Source organism: Candida jiufengensis (genome assembly GCF_024610255.1).
Source record: "Candida jiufengensis strain CBS 10846 chromosome Unknown scaffold6, whole genome shotgun sequence".
Taxonomy (NCBI): domain Eukaryota; kingdom Fungi; phylum Ascomycota; class Pichiomycetes; order Serinales; family Debaryomycetaceae; genus Lodderomyces; species Lodderomyces jiufengensis.
The window spans coordinates 652,767-670,719 of NW_026261557.1; the positions used below are offsets into that span (position 1 = coordinate 652,767).

At 26.7% G+C, this 17,953-nt stretch overlaps 6 protein-coding genes across 6 annotated transcripts; 3 read left to right on the forward strand and 3 right to left on the reverse strand. All coding sequences in view use genetic code 12, as the record gives it.

Annotated features, from left to right (window-relative positions):
* Positions 1 to 78: 78 nt before the first annotated feature.
* Positions 79 to 1,296, reverse strand: KGF54_001370 (pepsin-like aspartic protease; the record flags this gene model as incomplete). Its single annotated transcript, XM_051761732.1, has 1 exon — positions 79 to 1,296. The coding sequence occupies one exon, from the start codon at positions 1,294 to 1,296 to the stop codon at positions 79 to 81; it is 1,218 nt and encodes a 405-aa protein (XP_051621766.1).
* A 3,682-nt stretch (positions 1,297 to 4,978) lies between these two features.
* On the reverse strand, positions 4,979 to 6,955 carry KGF54_001371 (uncharacterized protein; the record flags this gene model as incomplete). The annotated part of the gene is made up of 1 exon (XM_051761733.1): positions 4,979 to 6,955. The coding sequence occupies one exon, from the start codon at positions 6,953 to 6,955 to the stop codon at positions 4,979 to 4,981; it is 1,977 nt and encodes a 658-aa protein (XP_051621767.1).
* A 1,526-nt stretch (positions 6,956 to 8,481) lies between these two features.
* On the reverse strand, positions 8,482 to 10,233 carry SAP9 (aspartyl protease; the record flags this gene model as incomplete). The annotated part of the gene is made up of 1 exon (XM_051761734.1): positions 8,482 to 10,233. The coding sequence occupies one exon, from the start codon at positions 10,231 to 10,233 to the stop codon at positions 8,482 to 8,484; it is 1,752 nt and encodes a 583-aa protein (XP_051621768.1).
* Positions 10,234 to 12,575: 2,342 nt separating this feature from the next.
* Positions 12,576 to 13,775, forward strand: KGF54_001373 (uncharacterized protein; the record flags this gene model as incomplete). The annotated part of the gene is made up of 1 exon (XM_051761735.1): positions 12,576 to 13,775. The coding sequence occupies one exon, from the start codon at positions 12,576 to 12,578 to the stop codon at positions 13,773 to 13,775; it is 1,200 nt and encodes a 399-aa protein (XP_051621769.1).
* A 978-nt stretch (positions 13,776 to 14,753) lies between these two features.
* MET13 (methylenetetrahydrofolate reductase (NAD(P)H)) lies at positions 14,754 to 16,598 on the forward strand (the record flags this gene model as incomplete). The annotated part of the gene is made up of 1 exon (XM_051761736.1): positions 14,754 to 16,598. One exon carries the CDS (start codon positions 14,754 to 14,756, stop codon positions 16,596 to 16,598), a length of 1,845 nt encoding a protein of 614 aa, XP_051621770.1.
* Positions 16,599 to 17,088: 490 nt separating this feature from the next.
* KGF54_001375 (uncharacterized protein) lies at positions 17,089 to 17,370 on the forward strand (the record flags this gene model as incomplete). The annotated part of the gene is made up of 1 exon (XM_051761737.1): positions 17,089 to 17,370. The coding sequence occupies one exon, from the start codon at positions 17,089 to 17,091 to the stop codon at positions 17,368 to 17,370; it is 282 nt and encodes a 93-aa protein (XP_051621771.1).
* Between the last annotated feature and the right edge of the window lie 583 nt (positions 17,371 to 17,953).

Genomic DNA, 17,953 nt, shown 5'->3' on the forward strand with positions numbered 1-17,953 from the left:
ACCAATCAAAAACAATCTGAAAAAAAATACTTTGACTATTTGTAGCATAAATAGTTGGAAGTATGAATTCTGTCAAATTTAAACAGCAGCAATACTTGAAGCAGTAGTATACTTAACTTGAGCAATTGAAACAGTGTTAGCATCTAAGTTATATAATAAGTAAGCATGTCTTAAGAAATTGTCACCCAAGATATTAGTATTTGATGGCTGAACTCCGAAAACACATTGACTACCGGATTGGAAAATAAATTCTGATAATGGAACAGTAATCTTAGCACCATTATCGAAATTGAAAACAGCACTACCACTGGTACTGGCACTACAACTGATTAAGTAAACACCTGAACCATCACTGAAAGTTTGCCAATAAGCACCAGCTTGATTAGCTATATTGGCTGCAACATCTTGACTTAAATAAGTTAAAGTAGTACCTGAATCCAATAAGACATCACCTGAAATTTGTTTGGTTTGACCGTTATAAACAAGAGTGTTTAAGTTAACAAATAAAGCGGTACCTGGTTGAGTAACTTGTTCAGTAATCAATGAACCTGAATATTTAGCATTATCAACACCTCCAAAAATAATTTGACCTGATGAAGCTGATGGTGAATTCAAATATAATGAATAAGCATTAGTTCTAATTTTACCTTGATTTTTTAAAGTAATTGGAACATTATTATAATTTGAAATATCTTGATAACCGTTTGCATCAGTAATAGCTTCATTTCCTTTATAACCAATACCTAAGATACCTTGATTGACTGAAGTTTGAGTAACATCACCTAATTGTTGACCAGTAATTGAAACACCACCGAAAGCAACAGTATCTTTACCCCATTTACCAGTTGATGATGAACCATCACCATAACCAATAGCAAATTGAGCATTTATGTTTTGCCAAGTTGATGAAGTTGATGGATTGAAAGTACCACTAGATTTACAATTAACATTTGCAGCACATTTAGCACTTGAATCAACAACCCATAAATCACTTGAACCAGTATCAATAATAACAGTTTGTGGTTGACTGTTTGAACCAACAGTAATTTTAGCAGCGTATGAACTACCTTCATTAATTAAACTTAATGGAATTGGTGAAGATCTTTTGTCTTGTCTATTTAATTGAGCAATAAATTTAGCAGTTTCTGAAATATTTAATGGTCTTTGAATAACATCAAAATCTAATGAAACAAATCCTGGAGAATCATCTCTTGTTTCCAATTCATTTGGAATGACTGCACCTTGGGCAAATAAAGCTAAAGCAATGGTAGCTAAAACACCTTTGAATGAAACCATTTTATAAAATTTTCAATGTTTGATATTTGTTAGTTGTAATTATAGCACTAATTGAAAGTTAAACTATATTGATGAACTATATAAAACTTACTCTGAATGATTTGTGGAAATTCATGGGTATTTATAATTTTCATGTTGGTTTACTTTTGCTTCATATGAACATGTGAAAGGGTTGAATTATATAATTGAAGCCGTTTGAATAAGAGTAAAATTATACTCTATGAAAAAACCACAATCATTGGAAATTTAAACCTCCACTAACTTTATAATTGTGATGACAATAGGATTGGATCATTCCATTAATAGCCAGAACAATAAGAACCAAAACCATTTGTTTATGATTTTCATGTTGGAATTTTAAATAATTTAGATAATAATTTTCTGCAATACAGCTTAAATAATGTCTATTGTTTCATTTCTGAATTATAATTTTTCAAGTGTTATTGAACATTTCAAAATATTATTAAATTTTTTATGCATGTTTGACAATTACATTGAGAACATTCTGTCAAATCAAATTACACGTAGTTATGTACTGTAACCTCTCTAACTCCTCAATTTTTAACAAAACTTCATTTTGGAATCAATAGGAGTCTAAACTCCTATCACTAACTATGCAGCTCGGTTGATTGAACTATAGATCAAAACAAATTTTGATTGGTTCTTTGTCAAAACTCATAAATATGATTTTGTTTACTATATTCATTTTGTTTAGTTTTCTTCATGTTGATCCGATATATTAATTAAAATTTAAAAAATCATTTTAAAGCCCTAAACTTAAATTAACTTAATTTATTGTAAATAAAGACGTTAAGAAACGTAGAAATTTTATCAAGTTTGTCCATACTAAATCCTGAATTCAAATTCTATTTATCAAATCTTACAGTCTCAAAATAGATTGTGATTCGAGCTTATCAGGCCGAGTTGATAGAGATAATTTTATTTTGCGCTGATTAAACACAAAATATGTCAAGTTTATTTTGTGTAAACAAATTTAGTTTAAATAAATTGATGTAATTTGAATTAAAACAAAATCGATTTAAAAATATTGGAAACTACATATAACTGCTATTTAATTAAAAAAACGTTTTTAGATTTCCTTTCACTATATCATGAAAGGTTATAAATATAGTTAAAGTATAATGTGTTATAAGATTCAGAGAGATTATGAGGAGGAACACTTTAATATTGAAAACCTCACCACTATCAATTATACATTTGTCTATTGTTTTTTTATGAGATTTGCACACTTTGTTTCTGAGCTTATGTGGGCTTTGTTGAGATAGTATTGTTTTCGAACAGATTAAATACCAGAGCCGTATCTGCAAAAGGACTGTTGATTTTATGATCTAGAAAGAGACTTCCAAATATTCATAGATAATGGGTAAAAAAAAGGAATATAGGTATGACTTGAATTATGTTTCTACAATATCAAAATCATTAGCATAAATTGCATGGTTCTTTCAAGTTTTAAATTTGACGTAACAAAATGAAAAACTATATCCCAATCAATTTTACGGATAATCATTTTTGCATGGTTATTTAAAGAAGTATATTCAGTGGTTCATAGCGCAAATTTGTCAAAAAAGCTTAAATCATATTTATGACTTAGTTCATGAAATTTTAAAAAGTGGTTAGTGAAATTTTCAATTTCAGTTGAGGTATTTCATTTGTATTGTTCTCTATTTATAATTGTTTTAGCTTGGTTTTTACTCTAGTTTTAAGTGGCTTTACATTAAAAATATATTTTTAGAAGTTACAAAAGGTTAATGTATCTTATCTTATCAATTCAATAAAGATTTAAGTTAAAGAACAACTAAAATTAATTTCATTGATTGCTGATCATTGCTTGATTAACACTTAAAATCTTTATGAATTAAAGAACTAAATTTCAAGTGTAAAAAAGAAATTGATAAAGTCAAGAAAAGTTTAAAAAAAACCGTTAAGTTTCAAAATTCAGGTACATAGACCAAGAAAAATTTATTAATAATAATAAATTATTATATTGACTCAAAGAAGACATAATATAATTAATAAAATTAAAACTCAACGTAGATTTTGTTCCAATAAGTATATGCTATTTTTGTTTGAAATTCCAATATAATTACATGAACTTGGTTTTGCACAACTTTGGTTAATATTACACTAGCGTATAATTAAACCACATTAAACCACATATTTATTTTCACTTTTGTGATCAAACTATCAACTAAAATTGAGAGTGAAGATTTAAATGTTTGTGATTTTTGAAGCCAATCCTATTCTATTTTACGAGAATGGAATCGTGGAAAGAAAGCTTAACTTTTATATTTGATTTTTGTGTTTATTTGTGGACTATGTATTTGGTTTTAGTAGCTTAATTATCAAGGATCAAACCCCAATTCTTTAAATTGATGCCGTTTGGTTGTTTCGAATCTTTAAAGTTTAAACAGTGATTTCTAAAATATTCGGGTAACAAGTTATTCCCAATTGCTTCCTTGATTATGCGTAATTTTGAACAGTACAGTAAACATTTTAATACAAAACATGATCCAATACGAATAGACTATAAGCATGCATGATGGAATTGTATCGATTGGTATGTAAAGGTTATGGAACAAAAATTCAAATCGAGGAATTTTTGCAATTTGTCAACAATTTTGCTGTGAAGTAAATTTACGGACTTACGATATTTACGTATTGTACTTTTGTGGAGGATTTATTTTAAAAATCGAACCAGTTTTAATAATGCTAGAACGAGTAAATATGTATACAGATAGGATCAGTTTATTTAACATTCCCATATATGGAGAAAAGATTTGAAATTTCCTGCGACTTTGCTGCCAAGGGATGACAAGAACATGTGTTGCTCGACCCAACAATTCTCCATCTGATCTTACAGATATGATCTTAGAGTTATGATATTAGTTTAACACAGTTCACTTAAATAGAAAATAAGCACAATCACTACAAATTTTCAAACGTTTTTTCCTATATTTAAATTTTTATTGTTTCAAATTTTTAGTTTGACTATATTTTACTTTGTTGTTCGTCATAGTCAATTGCTGGCATTATTATTTCAATTAAAAGTATGTCCTTGACCATACTTCCTCAATTCTTTACCTATTTTCATGATCTACGCGGGTATGTTTTTTACCGTGTTCTCGTAATTGATTGTCTATTGTTATATTCAATTTTGGATTTACGTTCCTACTTTTCAATTACACATTTCCAATTATTCAATTGGCATCAAAATTCACAGATCAACGCAACGATTGTTATTTGAAATTATCAATTTCATCTTTTGCTAGTTCATATTCGTGCCTTACAACATGTCGCAAATATTAAATACTTTTTTAAGGGTGAGAGGAATGTTGGGGGAATTTTTCAATTACAAAATATTATTGTTTCTTACATGCATGCATTAATTATACATGTTTGTTATTGTTGTAATCAGGCCAATCAAAATTAAATTATCCAAAACACATGTTAAACATGCGTTACTTCTAACTCCTAATTACACTTTTATCATGCTGAAGGGGAATATACAAACAAAATTGTGGTTATGAATTAAACATTCCCAAGTTATTGCTGCCAACAGAAAAATTAGGGGGTGGGAAATATAAATTCATTAAATTAACATTCTCTATACAATTCTATTATTTAATCTTCTAACCAATAGTAAAATGTTAATGCCAAATCATTAGGATGATGACTGCATTCCAATTAATGCCAGATTAGATTTTTTATCATGTTTAGATTTCCTATTGTGATTAGCTTTATTTGCTTTATTTTTTTCATTTCTAGCCTGTTTATGTTTAACTTGTTCTTTTGATTGAGAATTTTGTTGTTGTTTGTCTTTAGATTCTGGTGTCGGTGATTGGGTTTTGGTTTTTGACACCTTTGAAGATTCCTCAATTCCTAGTTGTAATTCATCATCTTCTTTTGAAATTTTCTTACTATGATTTCTTCTATTTGGATTTCCACCTCCATAAAAGTAATCCTCTTCCAAAATTTTAAACCTTCTTGGAGATTTTAATAACATTCTTAACCATCCTTCAATTTGTTCATCAGACCACTCTGTGTCTTTTCTTAGCTTTGATCTATCACTTGATTTTCTTTTAAACTTACTAAAAGCGTCAGCACCATCTTTTTTGAAAATACTAAACAAAAACCTCTCCTTTGGATCAACTTCGCTGAATGCCGATTTCTTCTCATCATTTAATACAGCTAATTTAGTTCCATTTCTGTTTTTAGAATTTTCATCTAATGCCAGACCAGATGTCTTTTCTTGATCTTCATATGTATCATCTGGTTCATCTTCATCACTTTCATACATTAATCTTAATGCAGCATTTAAAGTTTTCTTCTTCAAATCTTCATTTGTTGAGCCTAATTTTTCTCTTTGTTTTTTACCAAACGTAATTTTTGAGTTCGAAAAATCACCTTTTGATATATCATCATCGTCGTAGATTGATCTTTTGGGTATTTGTTTGTTTTGTTGAGCAACTTTAACTTTTGGCTGTTGCTTCACTTGCTTTGGTTTTTCAGCTATTGAATTAATGAGGTCTGGATTTTCAAGTAATAAATTTGTAACATGTTCAACATCTCCATTATGTTGTCGTAATATGATCTTTGCCTTTCTTTCAGTCAAATCAGGAAATAAATCAACGAGAAGGGATATACCTTCGATATTTTGTTCAAAACCATCTTCGTCTTCTTCTTGTTCATCGTCATATTCTTCATTTGCTTCACCATCAATGTTTACTTGTCTCAAAAATTGCAACTTCTCTTCTAATTTAGGTATGAGCTCCTTAAATGACTCTGATATAATAATGGCACTAAATAACGGTGATAAAGATAAAGTATCGACAGATGAAACTCCCAAACCAAGAGCCAATTTTGCTAATTTTGTAGTGGATAATGATAACAATGATAAAACCATAATATTTTTAATGGTTTCTGCATTTACACTTTTACCACCAGCGTATAAATTTTCCAAGTTCTCAATCCATTCAACTGAGACAAAACTTTCTGCAAATGTTAAACTATTATTTGAAACTTTACTTACACTCTTATTTGAGCCCATTGAGAAAGTAGTTGTCTTTGCCGTATGTTGACCTAATAAAGTAGTCAAACAACTTAAGTCATTATTGTTAAATTTCTCACTTGATATCAATTGCTCCAAGTATTTTTGTAAAACTGAAATTGAAGAAATTTGACCAGATTTTTTATTATCATTGAATTTAGATTTGAAATTACCATCAATTAAACTTCTTACAGTCTGAACATTTTTAAGAACATATATCTTAACAAAATTCCATATCATTTCACCAGTTATATTTAATTTAACAAAACTATAATTTTTAATAACTTGAAATACTAATGATCTTAATATCTCTGTGTTTTTGGTAATATCAGGATTAATAGCACCCAATGAAAAAATTCTTTCACTTTCTTCACTTGTCTCTTGTAAATATATCTTCAAAAACAATTGAAATTGTTGTTGTGATTTAACATTTAATTTTGGTGAATTTGGATCAAGTAAAAAATGCATCAATTGAATATAAGCTTGTAATAAATGAGCCCAAATTACTGGATCTTTATCGATCATTGATGATCTCAATTTAAATGGGGGGAAATGAGGTATTGGTATATATATTGAATCATTATCCGACATGTCGTTGATGTGTTATCGAGTTTAATTAAATGGATTGACCTTTGATCTGGTTAATGAAATAATTTGAGTCACATCAGTGAATAATTTTACAATCACAGTAATGATGTCTAGGTCAACTTCGAACCTTTACATTAGTGTTATATATTTTGCAAGCACTTTTAATTTTATAAAAAAGCGTCGTGGCGCAGTGGTTAGCGCGCAGGGCTCATAACCCTGAGGTCCCCGGATCGATACCGGGCGACGCTATTAAATTGGGCTATTTTTTCTTTTTTTTAACCAAGTATTTTGTAAGCTGTCAATTTGGGAGGCTCGAGATTGAGCTAGGTTAAGCCTCGATCAATAAACTTTGCAAAAACAACGAGTCTGGCCTTATTCAAACGTTCTCTTTATATTTTCGTTTGCTAAGTAACAAAAATTTCAAATTCTTACAATCTGGCTGCAAAACAATCTCACTTTTTTAGGATCTTCATATGAACAGTTAGCTTGAAATTTTCGTAACATGTGTGTAAGTTCTTTTTGAAATCTCAAGCAATAGCAACTAATTTGTTTTAATCAAGCGTGATAACACCGTTTAAACTTATGAAATTTAACTTTGACAACTTAAAGACTGTAAGTGTTGAAACGTAAATTAGATCTAATCAAACTTGTCAAAAATTGGTAGCTCTATTGCATTAAGTGTCGCGCGTTAAAATTTAAATTTTTAAAATCTGACGTGGTCTCAAAAGTTATTTTAATTTTGAAAAATAATCAAGTTTTGAATCAAAACCTTAAAAAAACCCTTTAATTATTGATTTTAGCAGATCAACTAAACAAAACTTAGACTTACATTCATTGAAAAAAGAGCAAATACAAAACAATTTATGAAAATGGTATGTAAGATTATTAAAAATTTCTCACAGATGCTAAATTCAGAATACTAACTTTCCTAATAGGCTTTACAAACACCAAAACAAAAAGCTGCAAATGCAAAATTTGAAAAAAAAAATACAAAACAATGGGGTCATAAAAGGGAAGGTAAAAATGAAAAAACTGAAATTCCAGTAAGTAGAACTTGGTTATTTGTATTATTATTTTTAGTTTGTGGTGGTGCTATATTAGAATTAATTAGATTGATGTTTTAAAAAACAGAATTGAGTATTATCAACAAGTTTGTTGAGAACTTAATTTATATGAGAGAGCTTTTATGTGACGGGATCTTGGATTAGGGGCCACTCGTGAAGAAGTTGTTCAAATAAGAAATAGAGGTTTTTCTTAAAGGTTGGAGGGATTTATGAATTTAATGATTTAATTTTTTTTTGTTTTTTTAGAATCCTATTTATTTTGATCAGTCAATTAATGATCCCCATGAGATTATTTGTATTGTTTAAGAGTTAATTAATAATATATATTAAAAAAGTTTTGTAATTCTACAAAATTGATCCAAGTGATGAAATTTTATTAAAAAAATTAACTAAATAGTAAATGTCTAATGAACGAATGGAAAAAATGTAAAAAATAATTTAGCATATAAATATGAAATAAATAATCTATAATATAAAACTCATTGAAGTCATTAATATTGTGAAGATAATAGCCATTGGGATTTGTAATGAAGTTCCACTATTTTGTCTACCACCTGATGATGATGATGAACCACTCGATGAAGAAGAACTTCCACTTCCTATTCTTGTTGAATTTTGACCACCATCTAAAGTAACATCACCTGTAATAACTTCAATATCTTCATCACTTGTATAGTAAACTTGAGCTAAATGAACTTCATAATTTTCTAAATCATAAACGATATATGCACTTCTTAAAATATTATCACCAAATAAAAGATATGATGATGATGATGATTGTTCAAATAATCCTAAGAAACATTGATTTCTTGAAGCTTGAACTATTAAATCTGAAACTGGAACTCTTATAGTTTTATTTGAAAAAGAAATATCCATTGTTGATTGAGAATTTAAATATTGACAATCAACTAAATATGCACCAGCAGAACTATAATATCTACCATTTAATGCTTCAGCAACCGCTTGAATTTGACTAGATCTCATATATGATAATGTTGAACCTGAATCTAAAACAACTCCAATACTTGAACTCATAACATTTGCAGTTTTACCTTGATTATTGTTTAATTCAATTGAATCAACTTCAACTTCAAATCTTACTGGAACACTAATTTGTTGATAAGTTTTTAACATTGGTACAGTTGCTAATGAACCTTCATATTTTGCATGATCAACAGCTCCAAATAATACATTACCAGTTTTAGCATCTGCACTATCTAAATATAATGAAAACACAACTTTATTTATAAGACCATCAGATTTCATTTTAATTGGTAAATTTTCATACATATAACCATATTGAGTTGTAACTTCTAAACCTGGTAATCCAATACCTAAAACTCCAATATTACTTGATGTTTCATTAGCTACTGCAAAACTTAAATTTGAAACAGTTGTATTTCCCATTTTTATATTATCATGACCCCAAATTCCAATGGCATGAGTTCCATCAGCATAATTTATTACAAATGAATCCGTATTATTTCTAACAAATGTGTCTGAATTACCAGTGTTAAATGAACCATATGATGTACATGTATTTGAACCACCACTTGATCCTCTTGAACTTGATCCAATTTGTTGTCCACCACCATCTGGTAAATCTGAAGAATCTGGACCAGAAGTGAAATAAAGTGTTGAGTAGATAGTACTATCATCTCTTTTAATTTTTTTGGATTTGGTTGCTTTTGTTTCAACTTCTTCTTCTTCTTTTGTTGGAAATTTTACTCCAGTATCAAAATTGAAAACATTTTTTGCATCAGCTTCAGCATCTCTTTTCCTATTTGAATTTTCAACTTCTTCTTTTGTTGGGAATTTTACTCCAGTACCAAAATTGAAAACACTTTTTGCATCAGCTTCAGCATCTCTTTTTCTATTTGAATTTTCAACACAATTTAAATCATGAGACATTACCCATAAATCTGATGAACCAGTATCAACTAATACTTGATTTTTATCACCTTTTGATCCAATTTCTAAATCAGCCATATAAAAAGTTTGTTGATTGGTCAATTCTAATTCAATTGAACCTTCTGGAGTATCTCTTTTAACCAATTTTGGTGAATCATCATCGATTGGTGATAATTCATCTCTTTTTGAACCTCTTCTGACATTAAACTTTATTTTAATTGCTTGATCTAATTGTTGTTCAGCAAATATTGACGGAAGTATTGAAAGCAATCCAATTGTTATTGTTGATGTATTTATAAATTTCATATTAATTTATTGCTTTTTATTTCTATAAATTATTCACTAATGCTTTGATTTTTATATATGATCTATAAATATTATTTGATGTATTAACTTTTTGAATAGTAATGCTATTGATTAAATAAAGGAATGATTAACAAAAGACGGTTACTTCTAAAACTATTAATTGAAATGGTTGTGAAAATTATTATTCAAATTTCTAAAAATAAATATAAAAATCTTTGTTAGTCTCTTTTGAAATATATTTAAATATTAAAATTTTATTTTTTCTTTTTTTTTTTAATTTCTATTTCTATTTCTCTATTTTGTTACTTGTGTTTCTATTTTTAAATTATTATTTAAAACTAAGAATAACTTTGTATAGATTTGATTTAAACGAATAAAGATAATTTGAATGGTAGTTGAATTATAATGAAACTTATGATCTTAATGATTTGTAAAATCTAATAAATTATTATTCAAAATCTCGATATTAAATATATTTGTTTATAATAAATCTGGATATAAAATTATGTTTAACACTATTGAGCAATTGAGATCTAAATTTATAAATTTTTTAAGAATCTAATTTGATCGGAGATCTTGGAAAATTAAATAATAACTATAAATTCTAAATAAAAAGATCACCAATATCAAAGACATCGATTTGATAGAATTTTAAGGGACAATTGAGCCTCTATTTATAGACAAAGTTATTGAATAAAATGGGGATTAAATCAAAACGTCATACTTCAAACTTAAAACATTAATTGATTTTTTTAATATATAATTACAACTACGAGGAGAAGAATATTATATTATGAAACACAAAAATATTTAATTGAAAAAGCTTTTTATAAATTAATCATATTAATTAACAATCGGAACTGATGCAAAGATCCTTTTTAATTGTTATAGCATTATTGTTTTCTTATTTAATTTAACATTTGAAATTATTTCAAATTTAAAGGTTTCATAATCAAGTATATTAAGAAAATATAATTTTAAAACAAAAACAAAAACTAGGCGAAGTTATAATCGTCATTCAAAAAGCAAAAAAAGGTTAATATACATAGTAATGGTAAGGGTTTGTTTTATAATTTAATGTAATTTTCTTGACTAAATTAAAGAAAATTATTCATTGGTTCAAGTATTAATAATTATAGCTCAATAAAAAATATGTTAAATGATCTTTTCTTGTGTATTTTAATCGTGGGCTTTGAAACAAAACTAATTTAATATATGTTGACAAATCAATTAGTAATACCAAGAATTTTAATTTAGTAATTGGTTTTAATTTGAAGAAACATAATTTCAATCTAGTCTTTAAACTGTGCCTGATGGCTGTAACATTTACCACAAAAGAAACTTTATGATATGAAAATCATAAGAATTATTCTTTGAAGACTTAATTAATAAAATGCATGTAATAATCCAAATAAATAGCTTGCATTAGAAATTATAAATAAAATTCCACTTGAAAGATTAAAGTAGGAATCTCGTGTTACAGTTTTATGACAACTTGAATTAGATCAAAGATTCAGATTGATTTTTCTTATATGAATCAATAGTTTGAAGTCATATTTCTATATCTAATAAGATTCTAATCTGAAACTTTAATTGTCTTTTCTTAGTTTGCTATAAATATATTTTACTAGGTACTTCTGAAACAAATTATAGATATATTCTCTTGAAAAGTACTACAGTATTTTAAGTTTTTTAAATCTAGATGGAGATGATTCCATATTAAAGTTTTTGATGTGAAAGAACAAAAAATACTTGAGATTAAGATTATCAATTTAAATGTAATATCTGTACTGGTTTTTGTCATGTTAGTATCAAATAACATGTAATTAAGAGTGAAAATTATTAATTTCATTACTTTCCAATTTATATTTACCCCATATTTCAAAATTTTATATGAATCTTGATAAAATTAACAAAAAAAAAAGTTCGTAAATTAAATTCTAAAAAAGAAAGATTTTGATTTTGTAACTAAAAAGATAAAAAAAGGGCTTTGATTTATACAACGATTTTTTTTTCAATAGTTTACATATTAAAATATCAGTATTAATTAATGCATATAGTAGATCTATTTATAAATTAAATTCAAATTAAGTGATTGATTTGATTAAATTTTTAAATAAGATCTTGACTGATTATTGCTTATATTTCGATAGTAAATTATATTCTTATTGTTAAATCTGAAAACTCTGCTCAATTTAATGCATTTTTTATGTTTGAAGGTAAAAAAAGAAAGATAATGTACCAAAAATGCGAGAACAAAATAAAAAACTGTTGCAAAAAAAGATTTAGATTTTTTTTACAACCGATTTTGAAGTAACGAACCAAAAGACTAAAATAATTAAATGACATTGCCACTAGCAATTTATAATTTCAAATTAACAAAATATTCAAAATTTGAATCAAAAAATTGGATTCATTATCCTCAAAGATCAAATTTATCAATTTCTTTTAATAATAGTAATACTATTAATATTAATTTCTTAAATAAAGAATTAGAAAATGATGAAATTAAAGTAGTTATACAGTTTAAAGGTTCAAATTTAGATGAATTTATAATATTAAAATCAAATAAAGATAAAATCTTAACTACTGTTTTAGCTAAATCTCCAAGTATTGGTATAAAACAAATTAATAAATTAAATGGTGATTTAATTTTAAGGTTTCAAATTAGTTTAATTGATGATGACGAATATAAAAAATGTTTAGAATTTTTGAAACATTGTGAAATTGGTGAATTTGATAAAACAAGGAATGATAATACAATTTCAACTATATCATCTAGTACGATTGAAAGTAATACTACTTTATTCAGTCAACTGCAACTGAAAATGGATCAAAATAGTTTATCTTCTCAATTTGGTTCAGTAAATAGTTCAATCAATTTTCAAAATCTTAGAGATGAAGATTTATTAAGTATTACTCAACAATTGTTAAAATTACAAAATAATCAAAATTATACTCAACCAACACTGTTTAAACCTATGCAACCTTTACCCCAACAACAACAACAATATCAAGCTCCACAAAACTTAAATCATCAAAATAGTATGCAACAACCAGTACAACAATTACAATCACAACAACAACCACGAATCGACTGGGATCAATCACAAACTTCTATTAATTCAAATTTCAACACTTTTCCACAAACTTCAAGATATACTCAACAACATATACAACCAAACACAATGCCAGCTTATGCTAACATTCCAAGTAACTCAATCAATATTCCATTTTCAGTAAATGCTATTAACAATACCAATCCTGAGTCCACAATTTACCACCCAAATAATTATGATCAAAATTACCAAGAGCCAAGACAACCATCAACCAATACACATAGCTCAAATCCCCAATCTACAAATACTAACTCAAATTTAAGTAACTTAGATGAACAACTTCAATACAAAATCTTAACGGAAATGAAACAATTATCAAATATATCAGATTCAAATTTACGTCATATAATTAGTAAAACTTGTCAAATTAAAGAATTTAAAGATTTTGTTGAAAGATTAGATAAAGTTATTGAAAATAATTGAAATACTTACATTATTTAGCTCAATTTTTTTTTATGGTTGCAAATTTATTTACTAGATCAAATTTAAGAAAAAACTATATAATAATACTAAAAATTCTCTATTTTAGTACAATTATTCATTTTTTCAAAGTATATCCAGTCAATTCATCGAATAAAGTACTGCTATATAATGCCTTATTTTCTGGAATAGAACTATAAAGTAAAGTTTAGACATAATTCAAAGTTTTATACAATTACCTCTTAAATAAAAAAATTACACTAAAAAATATCCTTTAACGGACATTTCCTTTTAGAATTACACGTGATAATATTAATGCACGTTGATTTAATTTTAAGACATAAAATTAAAATACGTAATTAATTTAAATTGTAATGACGATTATTATGACTTATGACTAACAACTTATCAATTTTGTCTTCTCTTTTGAGAAATTAAATATTCTTACTTGTTTGGGATTATAGAATGAAAGAGTCTTAATCAACATGATCTATTATAACGTTTTCGAGAAACTTTATTATTAGTAACAAAAAATCTACTATTTTTATTCTAAAATTTGTTCTTTCAAAAATTGCACCCTAAATGAAAAAAATCATAAAATCTTATTAAGGTCTTTATACTACATAGATTAATTGTATAGTAATGAACATTAAAATTAGTAGTTTCACAGTTACATCTTGCTCGTAACAACTCATAGTTCATATAACATTCATATACTATTATCACATTCAATACTTAAGATTGTACTCTTGAATCAAAATTAGATAATAAAAAAAAATTAAAAAAAAATAAAAAAATAAAAAAAAGATTTAAAAAATCAAATTTCAAATTTCTTGTTTTAAATTTTCATAACCTGAAAAATTCCCCAACAATTAAAATCAAACATATCAAATTATATTATCATTTTTTTAAAGCAAGATATCATAAAAAATACATTAAAAAATAGTTCATATACAATAGTAAAGGAACAATAATATCAAGATGAAGATATCTGAAAAATTACATCAAGCACATAATACTACGCATCCACCGCCGGCAACATTTTCATTTGAATTTTTTGTACCAAAAACTTCACAAGGTGTTCAAAATCTTTATGATAGAATGGATAGAATGTATGATTTGAATCCTATTTTTATAGACATTACTTGGAATGCTGGTGGTAGATCATCATCTTTAACCAATGAAATGGTTTATACTGCACAATCAACTCTAGGTTTAGAAACTTGTATGCATTTAACTTGTACAAATATGAAAATAGAATTAATAGATGAAGCTTTGGAAAAAGCTTTTAAATCTGGTTGTCAAAATATTTTAGCATTAAGAGGGGATCCACCATTAGATGGAAGTGAATCAACTGGAGATTTTAAATATGCAAAAGATTTAATTAAATATATTAGAACAAAATATGGAAATCATTTTAATATTGGTGTTGCAGCTTATCCTGAGGGCCACCCGGAAGAAGAAGATGAAATTAAAACATTACAATATTTAAAAGAAAAATGTGATATTGGAGCTGATTTTATAATTACTCAAATGTTTTATGATGTTGATAATTTCATTTCATGGTGTGAAAAATTAAGAAAAATTGGTGTTAATATTCCAATAATTCCTGGTATTATGCCAATTTCAACTTATGCTGCATTTATAAGAAGAGCTACTTGGTCAGAAATTAAAATTCCTCAACATTTTTTGGACGCATTAGATCCCATTAAAGATGATGATTTCTTAGTTAGAGAAAAGGGAACCGAATTAGTTAGTGAAATGTGTTCAAAATTAATAAAATCAGGTCATGTCAATCATTTGCATTTCTATACAATGAATTTAGAAAAAGCAACAGTTATGATTTTAGAAAATTTAAATCTTATTGAAGCTATTAAATCTCATGAAGTTGTTGGAGGTACTGAATTACCATGGAGAAAATCCTTACATCCAGAAAGGTCAAAGGAAAGTATTAGACCAATCTTTTGGCAAAATAGAAAATATTCATATGTATCAAGAACTGCAACATGGGATGAGTTTCCAAATGGTAGATGGGGTGATTCAAGATCTCCAGCTTTTGGTGATATTGATCTTTGTGCTTCTGAATTATTAAGACAATCACCAAAAAGGGCATTTGAATTATGGGGTATTCCACAAGATTTAAAAGAATTAAGTAATTTAGTTGTTTCATATCTTCAAGGTGATTTAAAATCTTTACCATGGTCAGATGGAGCTGTTGGTGATGATACAAAAATCATTGTTAATGATTTAGTTAAATTAAATAAACAAGGTTTACTAACAATGAATTCTCAACCAGCTTTAAATTCAGTCAAATCATCAGAAAAAGTATTTGGTTGGGGTCCTAAAAATGGTTATGTTTATCAAAAACAATACTTGGAATTTTTCTGTCATAAAAATATAATATCTAAATTATTATACAAAATTGATGAGTTTAATTCAAATCAAGGAGAAAGTTCATCATCAATCATTACATATTATGCAGTAGATGTTGAAGGTAATTTAAGTTCAAATTGTAAAGATGATGATATTAATGCAGTTACATGGGGAGTTTTTCCAGGTGAAGAAATTTTACAACCAACAATTGTTGAAAAAACATCATTTTTAGCATGGAAAGATGAAGTTTATAGATTATTTTCAGAATGGGATAAAGTTATATCATCAAATAAACTGGATATAAAAGATCAAACACAACTTCAAAATTTCAAAAATTTAATGTCACAGTTTAAAAAAGAATTTGTTTTATGTAATTTAGTAAATAATGATTTTGTTGATTCCAATTCAACTTTATTCAACTTAATTAATGATTTAAATTTACAAGAATTATAATAGAATTATAATAGAAATTAATTTACATAAAGCTAAAATTTTAATTGTTTAAAAATTTTAACGATCAAAAAAAAAGAGAAAAAAAGTTTATTTTTTCATTTCAATTCATTTCAACAGGTTTTATACATTTTATATATTAATTTTTTATTGTTTTAATTTTGCATCCTCAACGGTATGGGTTTATTTAGTTTATTCTAATGGATATTATAAAAGTTTTATTAATGAGATTTTTTATGTAGAATTTCTGATATTGTAATTTTGAATCAAATTCGTATCTGTATGTTGCGCCGCAGGACAGATTTCATATAGTAAAGTCTCAACTTTGAATGTTGTGAAATAAAAATCAATTTTGGTGAGAATGAAAAAATACGAACCAATTAAAAAAATGAAAATATTAAGCATAATAACATTATACAATTAACAAAAGATTCAAAACATTCAATTTCCTACAACCACCCTTTAAAATTTTGTACACAACCCACAATAAATAATGCAACCATATTCAAGATTTGGAGGAACAAGAAGATGTTTTTATGAATTTCAAAAATTAGTAGATTGTAGTACATCATCAGATACAACATCAAAAGCACAATGTTTACCTAAATTTGAAGATTATAATGAATGTTTACATGGTTTAAAAGAAAGAGAACAAATAAGAACTTTAAATAAACAATTGTCGGAAAATGCAGCTAATGATAAAGGTATAAATCCTAGAGAGTTATATAATGGGGTTCAAATTTATGAAAACTTGGATTTGATTAAAAATAAATGATTGACAGATGGAAAGTTGATTAAAATTTAGAAAATGAAGAGGAGTTAATTGTATTTATTGATAATATATAATATACGAAAGATTTTTTTTTTTTTCAACTATGGATTATCCTGAAGAAATTGTAATTAAAAGCACTTGGTACCAAAATTATTGACTACATGGAGTGGAATTGACCAAACTTAGAGTGATCAAAAGGCAATAGCTAAAACAAATCGCACTTAGACGTATCAAATGCACAATCACTGGGGAGGTATAGAAAATGCCTTTTTCAAAATTTTTAACTCTATTGAGATCTAAAACCCTTGGAATCCTAGAAGATAAACTTTTACTCTGCAAGCTCTTTAATTGATCGCGTGCCCATTCACACGTCGAATGTGTTTTCTATGTAAAAGTTGTATATAATTTTGGTTGCAAAATTAAGATGATTTATTTCAGATTTGCGCGTTAAAAATACAGAATAGATATATCAATTTTTATATCACCTTTGCATCAAGTAGGAAGTACATCGTACTATAATTTAAGTAATTCAAATTGATCTTAATCAAATGATTATATAGCATTAAAGCAATATCACAATTCACTT